The sequence below is a fragment of the Eleutherodactylus coqui genome, chromosome 6, assembly GCF_035609145.1.
Source record: "Eleutherodactylus coqui strain aEleCoq1 chromosome 6, aEleCoq1.hap1, whole genome shotgun sequence".
Lineage (NCBI taxonomy): Eukaryota > Metazoa > Chordata > Amphibia > Anura > Eleutherodactylidae > Eleutherodactylus > Eleutherodactylus coqui.
Window position 1 is genome coordinate 203,205,878 of NC_089842.1, and position 14,319 is coordinate 203,220,196.

Genomic DNA, 14,319 nt, shown 5'->3' on the forward strand with positions numbered 1-14,319 from the left:
AGCTTTCAGATTATGCACCAGTCCCAAACAATTCTACTATTTTCTAGCAGGCGTACTGATGTGTTGCACATAAGAAAAACCTCACAAAAGAGTAGTAGCCGACCATGGCCCACCACAGCATCATCACTATGGACCACATACACTGCATAATTGGAAAGTTGCCATTTCAAACCTACTGTGTATCCAGAAAAATCACAAAGTGTCAGTCCATTGTCTGTTGACTTATAGTGGCAATGGAAAGTGGGGAAAAATGCCGTACTCAAGATGCTTTATTTAAAAAGTGATCCAAAAACGCCCAGTATACCTTTTCTGTTTGTAAGTTAACATGGCCTCTGCTATAGGCAGCTGATGTGCACAGTTTGCTCCAGCAATGTACTGAGTAACACGGGAAACCACATCTGGAGGATCTTGTATTGTAGACAGCAAGGAAACATCTGGAGGGCAAAGAGACAACATAGGTTCACAAAGCATAAAGCTTTCACATTCCTTTATCAGTGGATATTTACGCCTCTGCTCGTCCTGTCCTGGCATTGTTTAAAGTGCAATTTCATCATACCATGTCTGTGCCTGGTCATATGCGTGTGTAAATATTATATAATAAATATAAAATTACACACTATATATATATATATATATATATATATATATATATATATATATATATATATAATCGTTACATTTGCATATGTAAACACAGGCATGGTGCACTTTTCGTTTGAACGAGGATTTTAAAGTGAACCTAAAATCCATACTTCAGACAAAGAGAGAGAGGGTCTTTCAATACACCTTGTGCTGTTATCTCCACAGGAGACAGAAGATAACATTGTAATCTTCTGGCAGCTGCAAAGAGAACAATGCAGCTGTGTGCAACTCTGGGCTCTGCAAGTGGCTGCTGGAGGCCCTTTTATATGCAAATGAAGATGATAAAGTGTTAAAGGCCATTAACACTTTATGCAGTTAGACTGTGGAACTCTCTGCCTGAGGATGTGGTGATGGCAAAATCCAGAGGAGTTTAAAAGGGGACTTGATGTCTTTCTGGAGAGGAAGGATATTATAGGTTATAAATCTTAGGTTAATTGTTAATCCGGGTATACAGGCAGGTAGGAAACATTAGGGGTTGATCCAGGGAGTAGTCTGATTGCCATTAGGGAGTCAGGAAGGAATTTTTTTCCCCAAAAGGGCTAATTGGCTTCTGCTTTTAGGTTTTTTTGCCTTCCTCTGGATCAACACAGGAGGATAGACAGGCTGGACTAGATGGACATTGTCTTCATTCGGCCTTACGAACTATGTTACTATGTAATAGATTGCAAAATCTTTCAATCGTTAGACAAAAGGCCCATTTACACACAAAGATAATTTTTCATTTATCTAGTAGAATTCATTTTACTGGTATAACCTGAGGTTTGCGCATCCAGTTTTGTGAATAGTTCCCTCCAAGCTGAATCCTGGAAGAGGTTGTTGTATTTGTAGTCCACAGTACCCAGATATTTGGCTACAGGATTAGACCCTGCCAACGAAAAACACACTGAGCAAACAAACCATTGTTCACAAATTAAAAGCATTCAACATGTATTAAATCTAAACAGCCCAGAGGGATGAAAAGTTTGGCTAAGCCAGGATATAAAGACATTGGGGAAGAGGCCAGCCTCCCAGGACATACACAGGGTTGTGAGTGTTTGGATCTGGGTATTCAAGGACCATTGCTTTACAGAGGTCTGAGTATTAATTTTAGGTTATCACTAAGGAGATTGTATTAAGTCTTTTATGTAATACCGGAAGTGTCCTGGAAGAAAAGTCAGCCTTGTAATGCTAGTATGTGCAAGGATTCAAAAAAATACTAAAGAAAACTTCCAGCCTCGCCAGAGAAGTGTTCCAACAGACCCACCTGCAGCCCCTAGGGACGCGCTCTAGATTTCAGAACAAGCCTTTGCTACTGCAGCAGTAACCATAATGAACATGATGAAGTATAAGGACACCATGTTTAATCCTTGTGATTTCTAGAGAATACTTCACAATGCTAAATGCAAAGCATATGTCCCCAGAGGGGCTGACATTCATTTCTCACACACAGATTGTGTAGGTAACTAAATTTGCCGGTGTGTTCTCTTTTTGGCGTTTGTGGCGTTTCTCCTGTGTTGTCCATTTTCTTCCCATAGATAGAAGAGCACATAATGAGGGTGTCACCAACGTCAGATTTTGCCGAAGGCAAACATTCCAACTGGAGAGTTTATTTGCCCTACTTACCAAATCTGCTGAAGATTTTGCTCATCTTAAAAAGTGTTTTTTCCGAATTGCTTGAGTTACATAAAATCCATCTCCCCTCTCTTGCTGTGTCCCGGGCCCCGATCCAAGTCTCTCCCTCTTAAGTCACTTTTACGGGATGTCAAATGCGCTGCAGCCAATGACAGAGCTCAGCAATAGAGCACCGAGTTCTCTCACTGGCTGCAGCCCCTGTGACGTCCCATAAACTGGGTGGGACTGTACACAAACGCTGGGAGTAGGACTGAGCGATGGTATACAGCAGGAGTGGGGAGAGGAGAGTAAAAGCCTACTTGTTATTTTATGGAGGGGGAGCTGGACTTTTTCCAAATCAAACATTTTGAAAAACTCCTTTCATGCCAACGTCTGATGTAGTCATCTGTGCAACTTACCTAATGGGATGATGAGAAACCGCAAGTATCCTACCCAGTCTGGGGTCTTGTGCGATAGCTGCTCCACGAATAGTCTGAGCACTGCACTGAGGTAATTCTGAGCTCCGGCTACGGCAACTTTCACAGGATTTGGTGGTTGTGAATTGCAATTACAACTAAGAGACAATACAAATAGAATCAGGACTTCATGTAATAGGTTTGCTGTGATCAAATGTTAGAAATAAAGCAGCAAAAATCCAAATCAAGTGTATGATATAATGTTGTAAGATATCACAATAAGCTAACGTGATCCCTTAAAGGGGCATTTATGCCATGACTCAGGGGCCACAGGTGGAGAAGATTGGGAAAACTACTCAGGATAAAGCAAAAGGAACATCATGAGATGACTGACACTTACTATCGCTGTATTCTGGATACTATTGTATTAAAAGCAGCTTGAATATCCGCCGGAGAGCAAGTGCAGACTAAAGGAAGGTCATGTTTTTGCAAGATATCTGAAAGAAGCTGAAAAGTAAAGAGTGATAAATATGTACCACACTGGAAACTGCTTTTCTAATGACAAATTAACTGCATTAAAAATAATATTCTGGTCTGTAAAGTTTGGCACTAGTGGAAGTTATTGAGTTCGGGGCTCTTTGTGTTTTTTTTTTCCTTCTTCAAAATTACTTTTAATGAGATTTTTTCCAGGATTTTCAATTCTAAACAATTTCATGCATTGGGACAACAAACGATACTGTTAAAATCAATCAGCTTTACAGAGAAAAGAAAAGGAAAAGCCAAGCCAAGTTATGGGTTACATTGTCCAATTCACAAGGATCACGTTGCAAGGAAAATCGATAAGGTGAATTCAAACAGATTGAAACGAAGTAACATAGTTTCAAACAGTACAAACAATAGAGCTCTTCATGTTTTTTTAAGTGCAGTGTTCCTTCAGCTTTTTAGGTATGCGGAACATAGAGTAAAAGCAATCTGACTTTGAATACTTTCTTTTTTTTAAAAATCTAAACATGTTCAACACTTCCTCATTGTGACTGAAGTTTTGTTTCTCTGATACACAGATCCAAATCTTCTCCATAAATATGGAGAGGGGGGGGGGGGGGGGGAAACCCCACACATTCTGACTGCCTGTATCCTCCATTATAGAATGTGTAACACCCGTTCATGAGTTGCGTGTGGATTCCAGCTCAGCTCCATTCACTTCAATGTAGATGAGTAGCAATACCACACAACCCATGAACAGGTGTGGTGCAGGTTTTGGAAGGGGGAAAATCAGCCATGTTCTGCTAATTATGGAAAACCCCTTTTAAGCTCCCCCAAGTGGAGGCTAAAGTCAGACAGCTTTAAGGCTGGGTTCACACGGAGCGGAAATCCTGCGTAATGTCCACAGGGTGACCACATGGAAAATCTGTGAGATTTCCGCAGCAGAAACAGAAAGGCAGTTTCAGAACCCGTGCCGTTCGGGAATCTATCCCCATAGAGAGCCCACAGCAGAAACGGCGATACAATTGACATGCTGCGGATTTGAATTCTGCGCGGCATGTCCGTTTCAGTGCGGCTTGGCCGCAGCGTGTAGACGAGATTTTTGCAAACCTCATCCACTTTGCTGCTTAGTCTCAGGCTTAAGATTGCAGTTGGCATTTCTGTGTGGAAAATCCACACAGAAATTCCACGGTAATGCCGGTCCATGTGAACCCAGCCAGCTGTCTATTCTTTCATTCAGGGTGCCTCCGCTGCAGTGAGCGTGTTCCAGACTACTTCAGATTAGGCACTTTGCTTAACTATCACAGACCACAGCTCTTTCCCAATAGAAGTGAGCTAAAATGTAGCCAAGGAGCAAGACTGTAGGAAAAATAACTAGCAGATAATCATCTCTCAACATTACAGACTTGCATATTAATTCTGAGCTCCTGACTGGACGGTCACTTTAATTTTAACTTTTGCTGTATATTGCTCAGATATGTTTTTATCTTCATAGTTAGAGGGGTATTCCCATCTAGGGAATCCTACTGCAATGTATTGCAAATCACAAAGGAATGCATTAACCCTTAAAATGTTTATTTCAAAAATGCTTATTGCAGATATTGATTCCTCTGGTAGTTTACTGCTCGTTGTCAACTAAACAGACTAGATCTTCTATGGAAAGAAACAGAGAACAGTGATAGCTGGTGGCCGGGCTGAAAGCTACTGTGCATGTGTTCCTGAGATCCTGACCATCAGATTTAGATGAAAGAAGTGTGCAAGCATTGGTCTCCTCTGTAATTTATTTTAAACTTCACCCTCTTTACGGCCTGTGCCAATTGGTGGGGATTTCAAATACCACAATGCTTGTTCCTGCCAGGCACTAAGGTATTGGAGGCATAGACCCAATCAGCAGCATCAACTGTGCATTATAAAAGAGCAGAGGATTGTGTGCTGTCCTCCAGTCCACTGCTCATGCCACAGCGATGGTCCTTCCTTCCAATATCCTTGTCAGTCGAACTGACAAGAACAGTGAGGTACTAGGCCCCCCAGATCTCCAGCAGCATGCAACTGCCCCACAGTTACATTCTGGGACAGGTCTCTGACAGGCAGGACAGACGGTGGCCATTTTCATTTAGCCCCTACATAAAATGAGTTAAAGGGGTTTTCCCGCGATGACAAGTTAAGTTAAACACTTCTGTATGGCCATATTAATGCACTTTGTAATATACATCGTGCATGAAATATGTGCCATACAGAAGTTATATACTCACCTTCCCTGCGCTGGCGTCCCCGTCACCATAAGTCCGTCTAATTTCAGCGTCTAATCGCCCGATTAGACGCGCTTGCGCAGAAGGGTCTTCTCCCTTCTGGTCGGTTCGGGCACGAGCGGCGTTCTGGCTCCGCCCCCTTCTACGTGGCATCGCGTAGCTCCGCCCCGTCACGTGTGCCGATTCCAGCCAATCAGGAGGCTGGAATCGGCAATGGACCTCACAGAGCCCACGGTGCACCATGGGAGAAGACCCGCGATGCATCGTGGGTGAAGATCCCGGCAGCCATCTTGGAGGAACAGAAGGAAGAAGTTGCAGAAAGGGGATTCGGGCAAGTAAAATTTTTTTTTTTTACATTTCAACACATCCCTTGGGTTTGTCCTGCGCTGAACGGGGGGGCCTATGCAAAAAAAAAAAATGGATTTGAGATTTTTTTTCTTTTAATTTTCCAAAGATCCCCTTTAATGCAAAGGCCCAGAGAATGCAGAGTCAAAGGAATCCATCCCCATTAATCTTGTTCATCAGCGCTCTAGTGGTCTGCAGCCTGTTTTTCAGTGAAGGACACTTACCTGGCCCTGCCAGTCTGAAGTGTTTATAAGGATAATGTTTTCAGGGAGATGGTCATCTGAAACCAGGATGTGATTTAGTTGATCATACACAGTTTTTCTGGGAATCTAAACAGAAAACAGGTTTAAAGTAAATTTATTGTTTTAGTTGAAATACTGAAAATGTGACAAAAGAGCTAAAGGACAACTATGTAACACATGTGAATGTCCACACCATGAAGTCGTAGACTACATCCATTTTTTTCCTCCATATTTATAATGAAATAGGTTATCACCAGCATTGAGCAGTAGATCTTTAGCAAACTTTTAGTAAATCCTAGTCATGCAATAGACTGTACAGCAGCACATAAAGGTCCTGTTACTCTGTGCTGTTCTATGCTGGTCCTTAGTTACATAGTATGCAAAGCCGAAAAAAGAAATCTGTTCATTCAGTTCAGCCTATTACTCCCACCCACATCAATATTGATCCAGAGGATTGCAAAAAAAAAACCCCAATGAGGTAGAAGCAAACTTTTTTTTAACTTATAACACTGCATCTGAGCAAACCTTCTAGGATATAAGAACCCCCAAAAACTATGCCCACCTTTGGAGGGCAATTTTTTCACTTAAATGGGTGTAATTTGGTCTGAAAATCTTTATTTCAGTAGTTTAATAAAATAATTTTCACAGTTTAGCTTCTGCAGCTTCTACGTATCAGTGTGTATAGTAACTGCACCGTGAATTTCATAGCAATTAAGTCAGTGAAACTGGACTGACTGTTTTGTTTCTCTCCCCTCATGAATGTTCTTATCAGCTAAGTTAGGGCTCATGCCTATAACTGATGCGGAATATGCCTGTGGGCGTACTGCTATTCAAAACAAAAAAGTGCCAGCGAGTGATCAGGTTTTTCCGTGGTCTCGCTTCCTTGATATCAATAGAGCCCTCCTGTGGCATAAATCCGTGGTAAAATAGCGCGATACAGATCCACATGTGTGCATTGGCAGGCAGAAATAGCTTTAACAGAACCTTGCCACTGCGGAAGACACGCAGATAATCTTTGTTGTGATCATAAATTAGCTAATAAGACTGTATAAAGTCTCAGAGGGAGATTTCTTTTGTCATTGATTGCTTAGTTTCCAGCTCTTCTTTTCTCTACTGAACAGAATTTATACAGGGATATTTTGGAGCTGCAGAAGACAAACTTCAACATTTTTTAATAAACCCTATTGCAAAATAACTGTCATCCCAAAATACATTCAAGTGAAAAAACTGTCCACAAAAGGTGTCCTCAGCCTTTAATATGGCGTCCAACGGAACATGCCAAGATTTTTTTTTTCCTTCTCAGGCCTTAGTCAGACGGGCGTTTTTTCGCGCAATTTGTGCATGCGCATGCATCCGTCGATTTTTAAAAACCATTGCTTTGCAATGGTATCGGACACATGAGCGCTTTTTATGCGCTCGTCCGATAAATTATAGAACAGAAATCACAGATCGCACCTATCTGTGATCTGCGATTCCTGTTCTCTTCTCTATATGCGCTTAATGGGACCGGCGGCAGCAGCGCCGACCCCATTGAGAACATATAGAAGACAAATCATTCTTCTCTGCCACAGCTGTAACAGCTGTGGCAGAGAAGAACGATGTTTGCCCATTGAATTCAATGGAGCTGGCAATACGATCGCCCGCAGCGCATTGCTTTCAATGGAGCCGGCTGTATTGCCGGCTCCATTGAATTCAATGCGCTGGACAGCTCCGGCCCGTTTCTATTGAAACGCGGCTAGGAGCAGTTTTTTCGGGCGATTTTTCGGCCCCGGTCACACGATTTGCGGATCCGCATCCGTCATGCGATCCGCAAATCGCGGCAAAAAACGCCCGTGTGACTAAGGCCTCAGTCGGAGTCATACAAAACATGAACCCATTCAGCAATTCATTTTTTATTCTAGGCAACCAAAGATGTTCCCCTCAGCAGTTCCTATGCTGAAGAGAAGGGAGATTAGGAAAAGATGAACTCTGGATTTCTTTAATGTACTTCTAGATGATTGCATACAACTCTTGCAGACTTATTGAGTACTTAAATTTTACCTGGAGATGATTCCGAGTATCAGGTGAACGTTCATTATCAAGGCTATTGGCTCTCTCATTCTGGGGTCGTGATGGTTGCCTTTCTTTCAAGGATGTGCTTCTGCCACGACGTCCCGTCTGCTTTCCTTCCAATCTGTAGAAGAAAAGAAAATAAAACAAAGATTTAGGGTACATTCCATTATAATTCAGGCTGTGTGTTTCGTTTTTGATTAGAGAAAACAAAATAAAAATGGAAACAAACATTTACGGGTTTTTTTCCCCATTGGAATCAAAAGTGGTACCAAAAAAAAACAAAACGTGAATGCCTTACAGTTGTTCCGTTTTTTTGGTTTTTTTTTTTAACTGGAACAATTGCTACAGTCTGACACACTATTTGGTGCAGTAAAAAAAAATAATATAAAACAATTTGAACCGTAGCAAAAGGGAAACTATTCGGTTTAGTTTAGTTTTTCTTTTTACTCACTGAAAGCAATGGGGAAAACATGAAAACGTTTATGTCTGTTTTAATTCTGTTTCTCTGCTCCAAAAACCGAACAGAAAGACTGAATTATAATTGAACACCCTAACGCAAATGTGAATGTAATATTACTAATAATAATCTTTATTTGTATAGCACCAACTTATTTTGCAGCAATGTACCCAAAATCATACCCTTAGGCCCGCTGTCCACGGGCTTTGCAGCCACTGCCCGGGAGCAGGAGCCGCAGACGAATCTCCGCCGGTCAGTCTAATCTGATAGATAGGCTGACAGCGGAGAATTGGGGCAATTCACATGCTGCAAATTGCGCACCGCGATCGGAGAATCGCAATGATTCTCGGCTCGTGGACACGGGGCCCCCACTTTCCATAGCAATGCTATGGAAAGCGGTTTACCGCTGGCAAAATCACTGCCGTGGACAGGGGGCTTTATTCTCCAAGGCTTTCCTGAAATGTGTACCTTCAAAGAAACTAAGCCAGAAGAGGAAACCAGATTTAAAACAAGTTTTGTATATTTTTTTTTTAAGAAACTTTTGAAAAAGCAAATATTGTAATGAACATCTACAAAAAAGTGCTAAAAGGAATCATCATAAAAGGGGGAAGCAGGCACATCAGAACATATATAGCACACCACAGAACTGTGTACAAAATTGCACAAATAAACAGTTATTTCTCATGCAACATACCAGCTTCCACTGTATATTGTTTTTTCTACAAACTGCAAAAACAGGGAAAGCAGATTCCCCAACCAGGGAATTTAGGATAAACAAGGGGTAAAACAAAAAAAACACTCATTCAGCTCGATTAAGAGAAGTAGAAAGGATAAGAACCCAGAAAGCAATTTCTGTTCCAGCCCAGGTCAATTTAAACAGCCACGTATCTATCTCTTCCATGGTTAGTGGACAATCCGCGCAGTGTTCCCACACTATCGAATTTAACAGGGCAACTCAGAGGCAGGTATGTGAGAGTCTATACAAGTGCACCACATTATTGACCACCTGGCTCCAAGCAGGTTTGGTCTGTCGCTAAAGGCCCATTTAGACCTAACGATTCTCGCTCAAAATTCGCTCAAAGCCGTCTTTTGAGCAAGACTCAATGGGTCTAAATGCATGGACATCGTGCAGTTTTCGTGCACGAGTCGTTTCTTGCTCAGTTCTAGTTTTCTTGCATTAAGTTATTACAGTCGGCAGCGCTGATAATATTTTTTTAGCTCGTGTCTCGCTGGTAGTTCACAGCGGGATGCCGGCTATAATCACGGAGAACATTACAGCTGTTTGCTTATGCAGAACAGCTGTATTGTTCGTCGAGCTATAGCAGCGGTGTCACGCTCGGCCTGCATAAGCTCTTTAGTAGCTACTATAGACTATGCAAAGATGATCGCTCAAAGCTGTCACTTAAACTGTTGTTTAAGTGACTTTTGAGCGATCATCTGTCAGTGTAAATGGGGTCTTAGGGTGCTTCCAATTTAACAGAATTACCCTATTAGCATAAAAAAAGGAGTTTATACAAGGTTAGGGGGGGAGAGACATCCACTAGGATATATCAATCAGCAGTCCGAATAGGCATACTTTAGGATGCAGAATTCTTAGAGCCACCAGATGAGATTCCATGAACTCAAGTACATCTCTCCAACAGTCTTGTAAAACATCACGCTCCCAAAACATGTGCGTGACTGTGTCCAAAATGAGCAAACAGAGGACGATTGGCTGAGGAGGATAGACCCATAAACTACAAACCTGAAGGGGTATAATAAATTCTGTGGATAAATTTGATTTGAATATCGAACACTAATTAGATGGCGGCCAGAACCAGCTAATATGTCCCCACCATCCTTTGAGTCTAGATCTGTAATATCTGTCATCTGTTTCAGTAAAGTTTTCTCCTGTAACCGAGCAAAGGGTCATGTTAAGTCGCTATAAAAGCTAGAGAGTGGCTTCACTAAATGGGACATCTGTGCCAGATCTTCCAACAGGGTCAGAAAGAAGGGCATGGTCAGGCCACCGAACTGGGTCCCGATGGTATGATGCAGCTGGTAGTACCTAAAATAAAAATTTGCTGGTTTGTTTAAAGCAAACTACAGCTGCAAAAATATACAGAAGATACCCTCGCTCACAATATCTGAGAGTAGTATAACCATGTAGCCTCCAAAATGCCAATTCCGTAAAGTACTGTAGTTGGGACCTATAAAGGAGTATTTGCAGACCATTTAGCGTCTTCTTCAGGAAACCGATGGAGAACAGTGGACCACACCTTAAATCTCCATCATAGATGTAGGCAAAAGAAATTTAAGAGAAGTAGTACCATTCAACAGTAGCCCCTTCAAGCTCTGGTCTGTACAAACCACCCTGCGATCCAAGTTAATCAGCTGGTTATAGTCACTCGAGGTTAACCACCAGCCACAGTACACTAGCTGGCTGGCTTGTTAATAGAAGTAGAATTGGAGCAGAGTAGTCCCCCAAACCCAAACCACAAATATCTCAACTCCACCAAATCAAAGGCCTGAGCCTGGTCAATAAATACAAGACTGTTTCCCACAATTAGAAAGCTCAAGAGTAGTGAAGAGCCTCCTAAAGGTTCATACCTGTGCTCTTGCCTGGCATGAAACCAGATTGATCAGCATGTATAATTTCCCTAAGAATAGCATTAATAAGAATTGCCAGAATTTTAGCTAGAATCTTGATGTCAGAAAGGAGATGGGGCGACGAGAGCCACAGTCCATTGGATTCTTCCCTAGTGTAGGGATCAAAGCAACTAAGGCCTCACACATAGTAGTTGGATTTAGTAGGAGCTGAAAATTGTGTGTTCTTTTTACACCATTGTGAGGGTTATGAACATGAAAACTTATATATGTATACATTTCATCCATCTGTGATATACGTTTCCGGAGGCTGTAGGCCTAAATTGTACACTCTATTCTGTGTCCTATGAAAAGCTCTGCTAAATGCTTGTACATTTAGGTTAGTACTTAATTACATTAAGTAGAGGTGTAATCTTAAATGTCCATCATGTCTCCAAGATCTTGTTAATCTCGTTACACTGATCAAAAGGTTGTATGGAATGCTTTGTTCTTGACTGCTGTCTAGGTAGGGCATGTGATTAAAATGTAGATTGTGATGATAATCAGGGTACCAGACACGATGTCTACATACAAACAAATAAAGCATTGTTTATAGAGAAGACACAATTATTTACCAGTAAAACAGGTCGACCTCTGTAACACTAGCCTACTGATACGCCTACTATTTTCTGTATAAGAAATGACAATGTACACAATAAACTCAGATTGCTCTAAGACACGACCGTGATGCCTGTGTCTATTGCTTTCTCACGGTGGCCGCCATAACCACCTCTGATTTGGAGCCCCACAGCATATTAACGTAACATGGTTTTATCCCTAACAATAATTGGCGCCCGAACGCGGGGCTTGATGGAACAAGAGGACCACCTACACCTCGAACCCCCCCGGACCCAGATGGGATAAGGAGCCACTCGGAACCACGGATTGACAAAAACTGCGCAGTAAGGTAAGGCTTTATCTTGCCACAATCTATCCGTGCTTCCTGGCTGCTCCTTTCCTGTCCGAGGGGTAAGAAGTGCATGCCTCTTATAAATCTTCAAGCTTTTAAGAATCCATATGGTGGGCTGAATATGCTGTGTGGGTGTTTAACTTTTATTGTCTTTATTTGTTACTTTGCATGGTCAGTGTACAGAATATGAAACCCTCTTGCCAATCTCTGGAAGGCATGGTATAAGTTATACCAGGGAAGCCTAAAGTATTCAGGGGATAAAACCCCTGATGGGATCCTCTTATAAACATAAGAGAAGTAGTAGAGACGAGGTAAAATATGCAGGGTGAGGAAGTACAGAATATTAAACCCTCTTGCCGATCTCTGGAAGGCATGGTATAAATTGTACCAGGGAAGCCTAAAATTTTCAGGGGATAAAATCCCTGATGGGAGCCTCTTATAGGTATAAGAGAAGAAGTTGAGACGGGGGGAAATAAGCAGGGTTGGAAAGTACCGACACTTTTAGACAAGTGAGGAAGTACTGACACTTAAAAAGTAGTAACTGACATGCAAATGTTTTTGTCTTTATGTGTGTGTATAAATGGAAGGACCTGTATGAGAGACTGTGTTATATGGTGTATACTGTCCGGTAACCAGAAACGAAATGAAGCAAAAATGACCAAACGCTGAGCCAGACCACAGGGGGTGGAGCTAGATGATGTAAGGAGATGGGAGGGAAGAACAATAGGAACAGGTCTTGCTCCACCCTCCACACAGTCCAGCCTAGGTGAAAAGTGTGTCTCCATTTTAAGTGGATGTTGGTGTATATATATGTATATTGTGGTAATGTATAGAGTGAAGGTCACTCTTAGACTCCATGTTAAGTCTCTCACTTGAACAAATGGAGTGACCAAAGGAGGGGCATCTAATTTTATTCCTGAGACTAGTTGTGTGAGATAATAGCCCAGGATTACCACAGTGTATATATGTATATACAGATTCGTGGAATATGTGGAATTCAAAAATATTGAGTTGTGTTAATTTGAATATTATTGCATTAAGATATTAATATGAGATAATTGTGTACTTGAAACACCTGATAAGTACTTTAGTCAAATTAATAACAAAAGTTCTATTTAAAGTGTAATTCATTTTCAATTAACAACAGTATTTTATTTGAAGAGTGTACAAAGAAAATAATAATAAAAATAATAAGCCTCTTGGTATACATAAGCCGCCAGCCATTGGCCATACTGCTGGTAAAGAGGATAAGGTGTAAAAGACTGCACAGAAAATAGTGATCAAACAATTGTTTTATGTGTGTGAAAGAATAAAAACAATAAGCCTCTTGGTGTACATAAACCGCCAGCCATGGGCAATACTGCTGGTAAAGAGGATAAGGTGTGGAACACAGCTAAAAAAATTGGCAAATGAATATTGGTCCCCATCCCACTTGTTAGGGTCCCAATCAACTCCTCCTTGGCCACTACAGTATGATCCTTTTATAGTGTCTTATTCTCTTTAAAACGTAATTTGAACTAAGTCTTGCTCCTTGCAGCAATACATTAATAGCGCTGTGAACAGGATTACGCAGAGAGTAATACACTAGTTTGTTTTAAAGGAAAATTTTGATAAACTGATAGTTGAAGAATTTCTTGTGATAATCTGGCATAGTGTGAAAATGTCGCCTTTTAAGAAAATCCGCAATAGTACGAAAATGTCGGTAGCTAAGAACAAAGAAGTGTCCGATGAATTGTTAATTATGCCAGGGTGGAATAAAGCCCCCTATAATATATTGGCCGCTGAGTGGTCGCAGTGTGGTGAATATCAGTATGTGGGTAGAAATGGGCATAAGTTGTATTGTGTTTGTCATTGGGTAGCCTATTCTGAGCGAATTGTGTAAAAACCGTGGTACTAAGAGTTTTTCTTATCTATACATAATTCGCTCATTATTGGAAGTCTGGTGTACAGTAAATACAATCCCAATTTCTACTTCACATATTATCAGTCCGTATAGGAATGAATAAAACCCCCTTAGTGAGTGTGAATTTGCAGTTTAGAAGACGTTTACAGGCAGTGGAACCTGTTATACAGCTTTTGCTATCTGTCTGGAGAAGTTTCTCTGTAGACTAGAGGGCCTACTTGTCTTTGCAAAGAAATGTGAATTGAGAATTGGTTATATTTGGCTGCACAGGAAAAAGCCCCTATGTTGTATTATATTAAATATATATATACTGTTCAATAGCTAAAAATGAAATTAGAAAAGAATTCAAAGCACAGGTATATAATGTTCTCTCATTGTGGGGTCAGTTCCCTCTTCCACCTTCAC

At 41.2% G+C, this 14,319-nt stretch overlaps 1 protein-coding gene across 3 annotated transcripts in view; it reads right to left on the minus strand.

Annotated features, from left to right (window-relative positions):
* Positions 1-14,319, minus strand: part of PACS2 (phosphofurin acidic cluster sorting protein 2) — a 143,900-nt gene that overhangs the window by 27,640 nt on the left and 101,941 nt on the right. For all 3 annotated transcript variants that reach the window (XM_066608618.1, XM_066608620.1, XM_066608617.1), the window contains exons 14-19: positions 8,008-8,140; positions 5,950-6,054; positions 3,049-3,155; positions 2,652-2,806; positions 1,397-1,507; positions 305-434 (exon numbers count right to left, since the gene is read on the minus strand). In XM_066608618.1, coding sequence (XP_066464715.1) covers positions 305-434; positions 1,397-1,507; positions 2,652-2,806; positions 3,049-3,155; positions 5,950-6,054; positions 8,008-8,140 — 741 coding nt within the window. The remainder of the gene's footprint in view (positions 1-304; positions 435-1,396; positions 1,508-2,651; positions 2,807-3,048; positions 3,156-5,949; positions 6,055-8,007; positions 8,141-14,319) is intronic.